Source organism: Puntigrus tetrazona, chromosome 8 (genome assembly GCF_018831695.1).
Source record: "Puntigrus tetrazona isolate hp1 chromosome 8, ASM1883169v1, whole genome shotgun sequence".
NCBI lineage: Eukaryota > Metazoa > Chordata > Actinopteri > Cypriniformes > Cyprinidae > Puntigrus > Puntigrus tetrazona.
The window spans coordinates 19,377,870-19,393,151 of NC_056706.1; the positions used below are offsets into that span (position 1 = coordinate 19,377,870).

The 15,282-nt window shown below is 36.5% G+C and overlaps 1 protein-coding gene across 6 annotated transcripts in view; it reads left to right on the forward strand.

The window, feature by feature from the left end:
- iqsec2b (IQ motif and Sec7 domain ArfGEF 2b) overlaps window positions 1-15,282 on the forward strand; it is a 57,583-nt gene that overhangs the window by 29,968 nt on the left and 12,333 nt on the right. For 5 of the 6 annotated variants that reach the window (XM_043246095.1, XM_043246096.1, XM_043246093.1 and 2 more), the window contains exons 2-3: window positions 14,255-14,537; window positions 14,623-14,943. In XM_043246095.1, the coding sequence (XP_043102030.1) occupies window positions 14,255-14,537; window positions 14,623-14,943 (604 nt within the window). Of the gene's footprint in view, window positions 1-12,377; window positions 12,552-14,254; window positions 14,538-14,622; window positions 14,944-15,282 lie in introns of those variants that run through there. The other variant, XM_043246094.1, reaches the window with a different exon arrangement.

Consider the following 15,282-nt stretch of genomic DNA (forward strand, 5'->3'; position numbering starts at 1 on the left):
CACTTTTTCAGAAAAAGTACAAAGCTGTCACTTTTCAAAAGGTACTATGTAAACTCTACAAAGATGTGGACCATGTGCATTTTGTACCTAAGGGACCACTCCATTGACAGCTTTGTATTTTTTTCAGAAACTGCAGTACTCAAACATATATTTTTTCCTGCAGGCCCAGTAGTTATTTATACATATTTTTTTAGTATTTACAGTCTCACAAAATCAAGAGTGCTGTTGTTGAATAGACAGCTGTACAGCTGTGCTGTGACTTATAAAATCCTAAATATACAATAATGTTCAAAAGTTTGAGGTTGGTAAGATTTTATATTTATATATATGTTTTTAAATGTTTCTTATGCTTACCAAGACAAAACAAGTTTATTGTAATATGTGAACCTGGACCACAAAACCAATCATAATGGTCTTTTTTAACTGAAATGTATACATCATCTAAAAGCTAGATAATACAATCCACTGATGTATGTTTTTTGGGTAAAACACAACTATTTGAAAATCTGGAATATGAGGGTTAAAAAAATCTAATTAATTGAGAAAATCACCTTTAAAGTTGTCCAAATTAAATTCTTAGCAATGTATATCACTAAACGGAAATTAAGTTTTGATATATTTACTGTAGGAATTTTACAAAATATATTCATGGAAAATGAATATGGTGATTTTTTGCATAAAAGAAAAGTCAATAATTTTGACATAAGAACTGTAATGTATGGCTATTGCTACAAATATACACCAGTGACTTGGTTTATGGTCACATACAATTTAAAAGCTGAATTTTTATTATTATTCCAGTCTTCAGTGTCACATCCTGCAGAAATCATTCTAATATGGTGCTTTGCTGCTATTTTTGTGGAAACCATTATATTTTTTAGGATCCTCTGATGAATAAAAGCTAAAAATAGCATTTATTTACAATAGAAAGCATTACAAATGCATTTAGTGTTTTGATCATTTTAACATTTTAACTGGTAGTGTATGGAATCAGCAGAGCTTACACGGAAGAGACATGATTTATCACTTGTTGCTTTAACTCATCTTGACATAGGATGTTAGGACATGGTGTAATGCTTTCCGACGTCTTGTGGTCTGCTGATTCACCAGCAGTTTACCAAACACTCCACTCTGCCCCTCACCCTTTGACCTTTGACCTGTTGCACTCATCCGAAAGGCTGCCCTCACCTGGTGTGTCACGTTTTGTGTGTGCCGCGTCCTTCCTCTTGCCCTCGCGGTGAAGCGCTAAGAGAAGGACACTTCAGGGACTGCGGAGGAGGAAGTGATCACTTTAGCGCTGTCAGAGAAGATGCTAGATGAGGCTTGTCAGACGGACGCTTGAGGAAGTGAGAGGTACCAATTAATGCCTCACGGTTTGACGGATGCCTGTCATATGCAGTTGCTACAACTTTCACCTCATCCGTTCTTCCTTTATTTCTGTGTCCTTGTCCACCAGCGTCCCTCATTCCGTCTCTGTCTTCCTCCAGCGTCTCGCTAAGTCTGTGTACACGCGGGATCAAACATGGCTGGCTCCGTTTAAGCCTCACAGAACAGCCATGATTGAGAGAGAGAGTAAAAGAAGAGACAGACACAGAGTGTGTGAACTTGATCTGTCGCTCTCTATCCTCTTTTGCTTAACTGTGCCATTTAAAGCCTCGTGCGCACGTCTGCTGGCAGAACGCCTCCCAAAATAAAAGCAACCTCATTACTTGAGACTAGGACTGATTCCCTCACTTTCTGATTTTCTTCACTCTGATGTTACGTTTCGTTCTTTAATTTAATTTAGTATCATTCTGAGTGGGATTCACTCAAAGGTTTGCGCTGTTTAATTTGATGCGAATGAGAAAACCGTGTGATAAATTGAACTAAAGTCTGATCAGTCTGCCTCATTCAAGAAACAAGGGGACTTTGTGTAAAGTCATTCTGAGGAACCTTTACATGAAAGTGTTTTCAAGTGTGTTTAAAAAAATAACAACAGCTGCTATTAAAAACCGTCTCCTGCTCCCAGTCATGTGCTAACGAGTCCCATTTTATAAGTGTCCCTAATACCTGTGTACTTACATAGTAACTAGATGTGTACGTACACACTGGTACATAATATCTACAGCTCTAGTATTTCTGTAACTACACGCATGTAATAACCCTCATAATGTGTTACGTACAAACGTGTAACAGGACACTGGTAACAACACTTTTTCCACTTCAATGAGTGCTTTAATTATATAACTACATTTGGTAACAACAGTACGTATAATTGGAGCAGTTTGATCCAGGGGGTGTAGAGGGGTAGGTTTAGGGATGTGTAAAGTGGGAGGTGTTGGATGTGGATTTGGTGCACCACTGTGTTTTGGTGTCCACTTCATAAAAAGTGCATCTCTCCGGACCACAATTTATATGTAAAGCCTAACTTGGTGGTCGCTGATGTGTAACATTACATTAATTAGATGGTAAATCCATAGGAGTTGTCTACTTAATATAAAGTGTAACACTTTCTTTACCGATAAGTCTGTTAGTCCTGTTACATATTTGTACTTACACATACAGTCAGTGGGTTGTCACATGTGTGTAGTTACATAAACATTAGAGCTGTAGATACTGTGTACCAGTGTGTGCTTACACTGTGGTTACAAACTATGGACACATCTACTTCCTATTTAAGTACACAGGTATTAGGGACACAATATAAAGTGGGACTGAGGTTTTTGTTTGTTTTTTTTGTTAGTTTAGTAGAAATATTGTGTTGGCAACTAATTTGGGAGAAAAAGAAAAAAATGTGTGTGCATACATACATATATACTGTATATGTTTACATATGATTATTTATATATACATAATATATAAACGTAACACATACATATGTAAATTTGGATGTGATTAATCACAATTAATAATTTGACAGCACTAATATATATATATATATATATATATATATATATATATATATATATATATATATATATATATGTGTGTGTATTTACGTATCATTTTTTAAATTAAGAATTTATTAAGAATTTTATTTCAGGAATCAAAAATTTAATTTAATTTAATTCATATGTTTACATGAGACCCATTGATTTGATTGTATTGATTATTGATTGTGACGTTTATAATTAAAAAGTATGCCTTATCCTGAAATGCAGACAAATAAATGCAGCCTTTTGTTGGTTAGTTTCTTAAAAAAAAAAAAAAAAACAAGTGCATAAAAACTTGATCTTACATGAGAATTACTGGAGAATCAGGTCAGCCCAGCAACAGCTCAACCAATGGTGTGAGTTGAGGGCGGGGCTATTTGTCTGCTGACTAATTACAATTAGAGTATTCAGGAAACCTGTTTGATAATGTTACATAAATTGCATACTTTAGCTTTAATGAAAATGACACATTAAAGATGTGTTTATGTAATTATTTTCAATTGACAAAAAAAAAAAAAAAAAAAAAGCAACAGCACAGCAACATGGGTTGTGAAACAGATGTGACCAAGTAGATAAAGACAATATAACATACTCAATAAACTAATTTTCATTCGCATTAAATTAAAAAGTGGTGCTTGCACTGACTTCTGTTTAAGCACTTCCACTAAACAGTAGCACACAATTGGGTGTTTATACATATACAGACAATATATTTATAGATTTCCCAATTAGGCTAAAAGTTTTGCAGCGCTCCAGTACAGATGATGCATGAAGTAGTGATTTAGTGAACTAGTTGAATGTGTTGAGTCTGCCATCTAGAGGACATATTTGATCAAAGCAGTTTGTCTGCAGCACTTTGAATGGTGCAGCACTTTCCTTTAGTTCACTACAGCTAGATAAAATTAAGCTGAATAATGTAGTGTGTGTTCTCTCATGTCTGTTCTCTTTATGTGTTTTCATCCCTGTTTTTCTGACTTTCTGTCGCTGTATCTCTCTATCAACTCTCTGGCCCTCTTGCCCCTCATCGATAGTGAGGAAGAGGAGAAGGAGGAGGGCGAGAGTGATTCTGTCCATCAGTTCTGTTGCACCGCCTCCGGGTGCAGTAGCCCCTCCTCACGCTAACCTGCAGCCAATCAGCACGAGATGCTTGTTGCAATGTACAGTAGTTGCTTGAACTCTGTGAAGGGAGGACTTTTGGTACAGTTTTGTAATTGCATGTTGAATAGCTTACTTTACTTAACTGCTGTTGCATTTCTTTCTGTTAAGTAATTGGAAAACATCTTATATCAAATGAATGCTGCATTCGATTTGGAGACAGTGACAGTATTTCTATATGTACAGAAATATCAGGCACAGTCGATAATGTTCCTCTGAAATAAAGCTGCTTTATGTTTGAATGAACACTGCACAGAGAGACTATCCTATAATATAATATTAAAATAAAATATCAGTGTACTTGCTGGTTGTTCCTTCCATTTTATGCTGACATTTTAATATCGGTTAATCTCTGTCATTGAGAACCTTTTTTTTGTAATTGAGTGGTATCCCAAATGTCACTGTGCTTTGCTGATTTTGTGTGCACTGTGTTAACCCATTGTTCATAATTAATGTTTACTCTTGTTGTTTTCTCTTGTAGGAGGCATATATTAAAGCTGAATGTGCCACTATGAATAAAGTCGATCATTATCAGGACACGCTGACATTTTTGCCTGAAAATGAAAAAAAGAAGAAAAAAAAAGATTGAGGAAAATTTCACAACACTTGAACAGAAAATGACATGACACTTTTATTTCAATAGGTAACATTTAATGAGCTGATACTCGGATAAAAATATATATATATAATAATCTTTTATGGATTGTTTTATGACTTATTTAGTATATGATTTATGCACTGCGTTATAATGTTGACAGAAAAATGTTTTAGAATATACATATATATATATATATATATATATATATATATATATATATATATATATATATATATATATATATATATATATATATATATATAAACGAATAATGCTACATTTTGGCTAAAAACAAAAACAGTAGAATATTGTAAGAAACGTTTTTGTAATCCTAAAATAATGTTACATTCATAACAAGAAAACTGGACATGTCAGCATTTTAGAAACATTTTTCAAAACAATGTTGCCGTTTTACCTGGTAAGTTGCTCAGAAAGCTGCTTGTTTTGAAAGTAACTTACTTTGCCACACTATTAAAAACAGACAATGGACCTTACCTTAAATTTTAGTGACTGAATGGCAGCGTTTCCTGAGAATGGCACAAATGTATATCCAGTTGACATTTTAATGACATATATAATGCATATATGATATTTAAAGGGACCGCAGCACGCTATCAAACATAGCTCACTTGTATTTGAAGAATGAAAACGGTGCTATTATTGAAATGAAGCTCACACATGCTGTAGATACGAATAAACGTGATGACTGAAAACTCTGTGTTTATGTGAGTATCTCACCAGCTTTGTTCCTGGAGCTCATGAACTTTGCCCCACCCCCTTTTGATCACACACACACGCTGTTCAGGAATGCATGTATGAAATGAAACCCTTCTCTCTTCTCCCTCCTGTCTCTGTTAATATTGCAGCACTAATCACCACATGTGCGTCAGGAAGCTATATTTATACACATTGTGTTCCCTACGCTCGAGCTGTCAAAAGACTGTCAGAAATGTAGTCATTCAACTTTGCAGAGTGTGTGTGTGTGTGTGTGTGTGTGTGTGTGTGTGTGTGTGTGTGTGTTTGTGAGGGTGCGGTTGTGTCACACAGGATCAGTGTGAATGACTGACTGTCTCTACAAGCAACACGGTAAGTGTTCTTATGTTTGTCATATACAAAACTGCCCTCAATGTCGATCACACAAAGTAGTTTGCGAACTGTTGACATCAATGTAAAAAGTTTATAAGAAGCATTAAACATATTAGTAAAAGTCTGAAGTTCAAGTAAGTGCTCTAGGCAAATATATACAGTTTAAGTGTAAAACACGAGTGTCAGCGTTACTGTGTTTTTGTGTTTTGTGTGTGTGAGAATGGTGTTATGAAAAAAAAGAGAAAATGCTGTGTTCATATTTGCACTTTGGTCTTTTTATTTTTAGGACCATTATTTCCTGCCATATAATGCAGGTGATTTGAATGTGTTTACTGACTGCTCGTTATAACCAGCAGCTAAAGAACAGCTGAACACGATTCAGGTAGAGCTCTGAGAGACAAGTGAAAGTGTTTTTTTTTTGTGTGTGTTTGTCTGTGTCGTGAAGAGATGGCAGGAGCTCCTTTGAGACCCTGAGCTGTGTGTGTGTGTGTGTGTGTGTGTGTGTGTGTGTGTGTGTGTGCGTGGGGGATACAAGGAGAGGGAGGGAAAGAGAGTATATGAGCTTTGAGGATGGATGAGGAATAATCAGCAGTATGGGACCTGTCTGACAGAATAGAGTGAATGCTGGAAAAGAGAGGAGGTAAGCGCTTTATTAATCCGCAGACCCTCAGGTGTAGCTCTGGTCAAATGGATTGTGGGATTGCTTGCAGGCTCAGCTCGTGGTGGTTGTGTTCAGATGCACTTGGCTGGTTCGTTTCATTTTTAGTAGTTTCACTTTATTTTGCCTTGTCAAGTAGAGGTATGACCGTATCTGATGAAAGGGATCTGTTTTTATCTAAAGGAATGCCTTTCTTAAACAGAAAGTTTATCCCAAAATAAATTTAAAAAAAAATCATAATTTGCTCAACCTCATGTTATTCCAAACCTGTTTGAGCGTGAAACACAAAGATTATATTTTAAATGTTTTTAACAGTTTTTAATAGTTTTTGTCCCTGTGGTAAAAGTCTTAATTTAATTTTTTTTTAAAAATTACATTTGAATTTAATATAATTTGAAATCATTATAAATCTGTATAAAGTTCCACACACCTTGCATTTCAGTTTCTTAAATATTTAATTTAATTTGAACTAATTTGCTAATTTAATCATAATTTGCTAAATTAATCACAAGACTGTATTACATGCTCAGTTTATCATAGTTTTAACACTTTTACAGTTTTTACCATCCTGCAGATTTCTCCCACGATGAAAGCAGTTTTCTGTTGTTTCTTTGTGTTTGCATTTTTGGTATATTTTACATAAAAAACTCTAATATTCTGTTAACCTGCTATACTATTCTGTTTAATTCAGAAATAACGAATTTCATTTCTTGAGAGGCTATTACATTACATGTTATTAGGCATGCATATGTTCTAAATTGATAGTTAATACATTTTTGCATTGTGGGACAAATAACCGATATGGATAATTATTTCACTAATATATACGTGACAAATAACCTTGAAATGCTTCATCTGGAGCCATCCTGTGGGTCATTTAAAAAAGGAAAGGAAAAAGAAAGTAATCACAGCCTCTGTAATTCTAGGATGCGTCAGTCAGTAGTGAAAGTATTGGAACGGCAGCTGAAACACTTCTCTGCGTTTACCCACTCTGCTCTGTTTGTGTGTGTGTGCTGTTTTAAACAGCTTTTCATCCTCGTGGACAACACGGATTAGCGTGTCTGTATAGCACTGATTAAATGCTGGCTCTAGAATCTGAAATCTGTGACTTTAAAAGGACTCAATTTGATCCTCTTTTTAAGCTGGTCTTGACAGCTGCTTGCCTCAATAACTCGCTGATTTTCTGTAATCATTCTTTCATCACATGCCTTTTGACTCTGTGAAGCTACAGAGCTATCAGAAATTATTCACTCGCTGTCAGTTTTCCCACACTTTGTTACAGACTTTTTTTGTATTACACCGAAAAGATAAAACGTGTTTTTTAAAGAAAAGAAAAGTAAATGTGCATCATTGTATTCAATCCTTTCTAGAACCTTCTTTGGTGGACTTGAAGAAGTTGTATTTGGTCAGATTCTCCTATTTTTCGGACTTTTCGGAAGGTCTTTTTGGGACTTTTCTGTGTTTGATTGGGCCTCTTGAGGACATCCAGTCACTTGTCCTGAAGCCACTGCAGAACTGTCTTCAGGTCATGTCATGTCATCCTGCTTAATGGACTGTAATAGTCCCTTGTTCATTACTTTTTTAAACCCTTAGATTTAAGCGTCTAATGAGAGTTCCTCGATTCTTCTGCACTGCCTCTTTAAATGAAGAATTTGAAACTAACTTTAAAATGAATCTTTATTACGAATGCTTTTGTTAAGGTGAGTCCAATTAGCTTTAACCATTTGTGCTAGCTAAAGACAACCTCTGTTTCCATTATTATGAAATGTTTAGTATATGCAGCATTTCGTGCGTCAAGAAAAAAAGTTGTTTAAAAATATGCTTCCCATGCAAATTTGTGGCATGTGCACCTTTCAGTAGCTGTCCACGCAGCACATTATTGAAATATTTCCGATGTTTTAGCATGTTGTACTGAGTGCTGAAGTATAGCGCTGTAAAAAGGTGTCTTCCCACCCAATAGAATTTAATCAGAGACTAATTATGTCAAGGTGTTTGAAGACAATGAATGCGGATCACAGCTCACAGTTTCACCTAATTACACAGCAATTACAGCTCATTATCAGAAGGGATGCCTTTCACGTTTCACAGCAGAGCTGACCTGCTGCTCAACTAATATGACAGATAATATCTCAAAGGTCATGTTTGAATGTTGTTACAAAGTGTATTTATGAAGCCAATTTGATTAGTAAAATCATTGCATTTAATGTAATGTTGTTTTCGTTTTCTAGGTATTTTGCTACACAACACAAAACTGGCCTCAAAAAGTATTTTCTTATCAAACCAAATGTCATCTGCAAATCAATTAAATAAGACATTTTCTCTTATAGTTTCACAATATAAAAATGCCCAAATACTTAACTTCATTTTGAACAGGTTATTAGTTTTATAGTTTTTACAGACTTTTTTGTTAAAAGAAAAGTTAAAAATCTGTTGTTCTGTTTATTTTTCTGTCTTCTGTTGAGCACAAAGAAGAAGATATTTTGAAGAATGTTGGTAACCAAAATGCTGCTGGGTGCCATTGACTTTCATGGTATTTTCTTTATAGAAGTCGATGGGAGCACAGCATCAACTCTTACACACATTCTTCAAAACATCTTCTTTTGGTGACAGAATTTTTTTTTTTGAGTCAACTATCCCCTTAAACGTTTGGTTTGAAATGTCTTTAAGCTGTCTTTATTTGCATGAATGACACTTAGTTGGGCATTTTTTAATATTTGATTTAAGTGTTGAAGTACCTCTTGGGGCCGCTGAATATAAACTGGCTCTGGTGGATCTGAGTGTATTTGCAGAGCGAAATATGCTGAGCATTTAGTTCTTATAAAAGTTTAATTGGACGTATTATGTTTCTGATGCAACCTGCTCAGCAAGTTACTACACATTCCTGTGTGTTTAACAAACACCGAACTGCTTCCTCCTAAACTGAAAGCAAGAAAAAATATAAATCTCTTATAACACTGGAGAAAAATAGCATGCATTAGTATGCCATATTGACTTAACCATTCTTAGCAAAGCACTGATATTGATTATTCAACTACAGAACATACCAGAATATTGTTAAATGCTTGTGGGTCAGTAAGCTGACGTTTGCAATATCATAAAAGCAAATAATAAAATAAAAATCATTAACCATGTGGCTTAATTCAATGCCAAGCGGCTGCTCTTCCAGTGTTCCACTGTTTCGTTCTTCACTAGAAAATGCAAATATGAGCTTGATAAAGAAAATGAAGAATACTACACTTTTTGAGAAGAAGAAACATAAAAAATTCACCGGTTGTAAAAGTAAGTCATCTATTCCACCTTGTACTGTCGATCTGGGTGATTAAGTAACTTTAATAGGCATAAAAACATCAAACTTGCCTAACTACCGGTGTTGCCATGTCCTCTCATTATAAGAGACTTTGGGCTGTTTTTTTTCTTGAAGTTGTTTCTAAATGTGGCTGTAGTGGGATGTGTGTTTGGGGATTATTTATACAATATAGTCACATATTATTTGGGTCAGTGCTAGTGCTTGGCCCACCTACTGATCAAGACATGATGCCATTTGTCCTCTGTCCCTCTCCTACACCAATATATATATATAAAATATTGGAATTTTTCAATACATTATGTGATTTAGTTTATATTATCAAAATACATGTTTTTATAATGAGATCTGGCAACACTACTGCATTTAAAAATAAATAAATATAGAAAATTGTTGCTGTGCAAATATATAACTTCTTGGTTATAAATAATGATTTTAAACTTAGTACAGATAAAAAGAGATCATTGAACATGACTTCACGAACCACAGTGAACATAATAAACAAGTTTAAAGTTAAATTTATCCTTATAGTTAAAGTCAACCTAAAAATGGCAATTATGGTTTCCGCGTGATGTAGCTATATTTGAATATTGATGAAGGCGATATTCCATCTTTATGTCTAAATATATTTGAATACACTCTTAAAAATAAAGTTTGCAAAAGGGGATTTTTGTAATGATGTAATAGAAGAGCCATTTTTGGTTCTCCAGTGCCTTTAAGTAAACTGTTCTTAAAAGAACATTTTTCCACCGTTTTATGGTTCCATGAATGTTAAAGGTTCTTCACTGAACCATAGATACCAATAAAGAACCTTTACGTTTAAGAAATTGTATATATTATACCTCTGTTGTAACATTCAAAGTCTTACAATCTTACAACCTGCAACTTATAACACCCACGGTTACTGTATTAGTGCTCCGTATCTATAGCAACACTCTTTCTAATGACTGCCTCACCTCCCACGGTGGTCTCACGGCAACTGTCACTAAGCAACCCTACCTCCCTCACTCCTACATGTGTGTGAGAGAGAGAGTGGGTGGGAGGAGTGGGAGGAATGGGGAAAAGGAAGATGTGAGATGCAAGACGACAATTTTATGAGCAGATGTTATAGCAGCATTCCCAGAATAAAACAGCACTATAGGTTTGTCATTACACGTAGGCAGCAGATGCCAGATTGGGCTAAATTAAGCCAACTTCCTGACCAGTATGAAAGTAAAACAGAAGTAAAGCTAGTTTTAGTGCATCGCTATGTGGTTTCTCAGATCTCTATAGTATAGCTGGCAGCTTTCGTTCAGAGGAGGTTTATGGAATTTACAATTATGCAATTGCAGGTTTCAAGCCACTTGGCAACTAGAAACAGTACAAACCCAGCTAAAGCAACTAGACTATTTACTTATATGAAGTAGCCTAATAACTAATAGTGTGTATGTTTGAACAGTTGTAGCAACACATAACCGTGAAGTATATCATCAACACTTTTGAAATGACTGTGGAAATGTGATGTCATCTAGCACTTAGTCTTGATAGTGAAACTAGAATTTGTTTTTAGGTAGCTGTCATTTATATCTTCTCATGCCATTGCAAAACATGTTTGACCTTCTTTCTTCAATGGAACACAAAAGGATATAATTTAATGAATATTTTGGTTAAGGAATTCAATTCATGACTGTATATTGTTCTTAAATTTCTATTAAAGCATGCTATCAGCTAAAAAAGTGGCCACCATTGCCATCCGTTCCAGTAGATGGTAGAATTGTTCACCTGCTTTTTCTGTTATTTCCATGTAGCAGTGTAAAATATGTATTTTCATCACTTACTGATCTAGAAGGAAGAAAAAAACAAAACAGCTGTTGGTCCCCACTAACATCCATAGTAGGAAGTCAGTGGGGACCATCAACTCTTTGATGACCAGCATTCTTCAGAATATCTTCTTTTATGTTCAGCATAAGAAAAAAGCTCATACAGGTTTGGAATGACATGAAGGTGCGTGAATAATGACAAAATTAACCATCCCTTTAAGCATGTTTTGTCTCAGATGTATATCTTACAAATATGAAAACTCAAATTTGGTGATGCAGCCTTATTAATTTTGCAGAATATGAACACAATCTGTGATTTATTTTTAAACGTGAGATTACTGGGGTGTTTTGCTAAATCGAAAAAAAATATTAAAAGCTGGTTCTTGTTTGATCTCATTTCATCTAGGAGAAACAGTTAACACATTAAAGAAATCTCACTTATGATTTTGCCTTCCTATGGGTACAGCTGCCACAGTACAGCTCCTTTCCCCTTTAATCTTTTGTTTGCTCCATACAAAATACAGGAAACTACCCATATTAGGGGTGGAAAATACTACACACCAGAGCAACAGAGAGAGAGGGGCATTGCTTTTTATGACCACCAAAGACAGTTACCACAAAACACCTGTGTGAAAAACTAGAAAAAGATGATAAATACAAGCATTGCAGGAAATCCTAAAGCTGATTGGCCAGAAACCTCAGCCTCAGTGACATATCCGGTCACTCTTTCCGAGCTACTGACTTCAGTGAGCTACACCAGCGCACTTTGTGTAATGTAAATAAAGGGAGGGAGAGAGAAAAGTGGGAGGGAGTGTTTAAGCACTGCCATGTGACTATGTGGTGGTGACCTCCTGACAGTCGGTCATATCTCCAGAACGACTCTAAAGCCACAAAGTTCAGCATTTGGTGAATTCCTGGAGGTTTCAGCGACTTCTTGCCAAATTTGGACTTGTAGGAAGCGAAACCTCTCTCTCGCTCTCAGAGTGGATGTTCATGTGCATGGGTTTATATACCTATCTGGGTTTTTCTAGTAAATGTGGTGAGTGTACACTTAAACCTTCCTTTTTATTTAACACTAACATCTGCTGTTGTTATAAGCCTGTTAGGTTTCTGTTTTCCTACATACAATAGAGGGTATACAAGTGAGTATTGTGCTTTTGTACAAACTGGTCTATTCTAGACAAATGTGTAATAGTTACCTGTTGTTACATTTGATAAACAGCAAAACAAGGGTTATTGCATCCATGTAAGTGTCTTTGTGTAGGCTTGAGAGAGTGAGAAATCATTTTACCAAAATGAGAATATTTTCGTAAGACGACTGAATTACAGTACATTAGCATTATATGATAATATCTTGCCTTCAATAACCTTCTCTGACTTAGTCATACAGAACAGGAAGTTGCCTGCAGTGATTCAGAAGTACCCACACACTGTCCTGTCAGAAAGCTGTGTCAGGAATATGAGTTCAGATCACATGTTGTTGTGTTTCCCATGGCAAACCTAAGGGTCAACGCCTCTGCAGTGGGGTGACTGACCCTGTAAACTGGGCTCCTGTGTCAATAGACTGTTTGTTCTTATTCTGTTATTTCTTATGCAGTGGTGTTTGCAAACTCTGACACAAAGTATTAAACGTCAGTGTCTAACTTGTTTGTGCTACTGGCATAAATGATACCTCAAATTGTGTGGATTGCTTAGGATAAGCATATCATTACTTTTCCAAGCAAATGGAAAAAAACCCCCAAAAACATTAAATTGCATTGAATTGACAGGATGCACGTCATGTCAATGAACGTCATAAGCAGGCGCATAGCAACAACCTACATCATAGCAATACTGTAGCAATCAAACGCAATACTAGCAACCACATAGCAATGTGCTAACAACCATTGTTATGTCACAACAAAGCAATGGTTCTGGTAACTTCATAAAGCAACTCTGTGTCATGAAGGTGAGATTTAGACTGGAAACTTTCTTCAGAAAACATATGAATCTATTACAAGTTATACTTTGGTATGAAGGCCCTTGAGTGAGATTGCATAATTGTTGTCATTATGTGTGCTGCGTATGTTTGGCGGTATGTGTATAAATCAAACTCCTGCTCTGATGGTACCCTGCAGGATAAGTGAGCCACTTAAAGCAGCGGAAGACTACAAGTCATTAAGGACGAGAGCTGTTGCGTGAGGAACAGAATGTGAGGAGGTGTCAACAGTGTAGAGTTGAGGTTTAAACAGGTTGTATATGATGCCAAAGATGTGAAACATGCCAAGACTTTTCACATGACAGGTACAGAAGTCTACAGCAGAAGTTGATTTGACAGGGAATTCACTACTGCATTTCAAGTTTATGATAGTACATACTGCTGAATCTGTGAGTTTTAATACATTGTTTAACTATAAACTTTGATTATAAATCTTTGATACAGAAACCAAGCTCTTTTTAAGGCATGGACTTACGTAACTCTCTTTAGTTACAAATCTTAAGTATAACTAGAATTGCACTAATTTTCTTGGTGTGATCATTCTGTGAAAGCCTGGGGCTTGTTTAGGACATTTGGCCTGTTTAAAGCTTTCCTGAAAGTCAAAATGCTAAGTCAGTGGAAAATGAATAATGTCATGAATTGCTTGAGATTTTTATCTTATCCTCTCATTATGGGGGCGTTTTAGACTCAGAATTATTATCTCTCTCTCTCTCTCTCTCTCTCTCTCTCTCTCTCTCTCTCTCTCTCTCCACCCCCCCTTTCAGTGAGGAGGAAACCCAGAGTTCAGCTTCACGTCCCTTTTCAGACAGTTCCAGTAAATCTCCCTACGTACACAGCTCTGACCGTTACGGGGACAACAGCTGTGGCCCCCCAGGCCCTCGGGTGCCTTTTGTGCCCCCTCCAAGCCCAGCCAGCCTCGCCTGGGCACAGCGTACACGCAACCAACCAGCCAGCCTGGCCCTACGCAAGCAAGAGGAAGAAGAAAACAAGAGGTGCAAAGCCCTATCAGACAGCTATGAACTCTCTACAGACCTACAAGACAAGAAGGTAAGGCATGAAAAGTCTGAATCACGATTCATCACGATCACAGTCTATTGAAGCAAAAATAACTGATCAATTTGGCGCTGTGCAGGTGGAGATGCTGGAGAAGAAATATGGAGGTTACTTCGTAAGTAGACGAGCAGCACGTACCATCCAGACAGCGTTCCGTCAATATCGTATGAACAAGAACTTTGAGCGCCTGCGCAGCTCAGCTTCTGAGAGCCGCATGACACGGCGCATCATCCTTTCCAACATGCGACTGCAGTACTCGTTTGATGACCGACATCCTCAACCTCCCACCCCGGCTCACTACAGTCACAGTCCAGGAATGGGTCCTCCGCATTCTCCCACGGAGCCAAGCTCCCCATCACGACCAGAATACACCCACCTAGAGGACTCCTTCTCAAAACAAGTCAGTACCCATTTTGACTGTATCTAACCTGTCCCCAATATTGAATGCTGATGTATAGGCTTCATGCTTAACCAGTGAGATGTCTTTAGTCAACAAATTTCACTAGAAAGACTATTGATCAAAATTCTGCATACCTGACTGACCTTGTCATTTCAGTGTGGTAGTATGTGGACAGACAGCTTGAATTATTTTGTATAAAAGCAAGATTTTCATCAGCAGCCAGATAATGCTATGTAAAAATGCTTCTGTGCTTCCTATACTCTTGGCAAAACTGTGCCAAAATTGTACATTTAGAAGTACAACAACTTTATTCATAATATACTTCAAAAAGTTGTCACT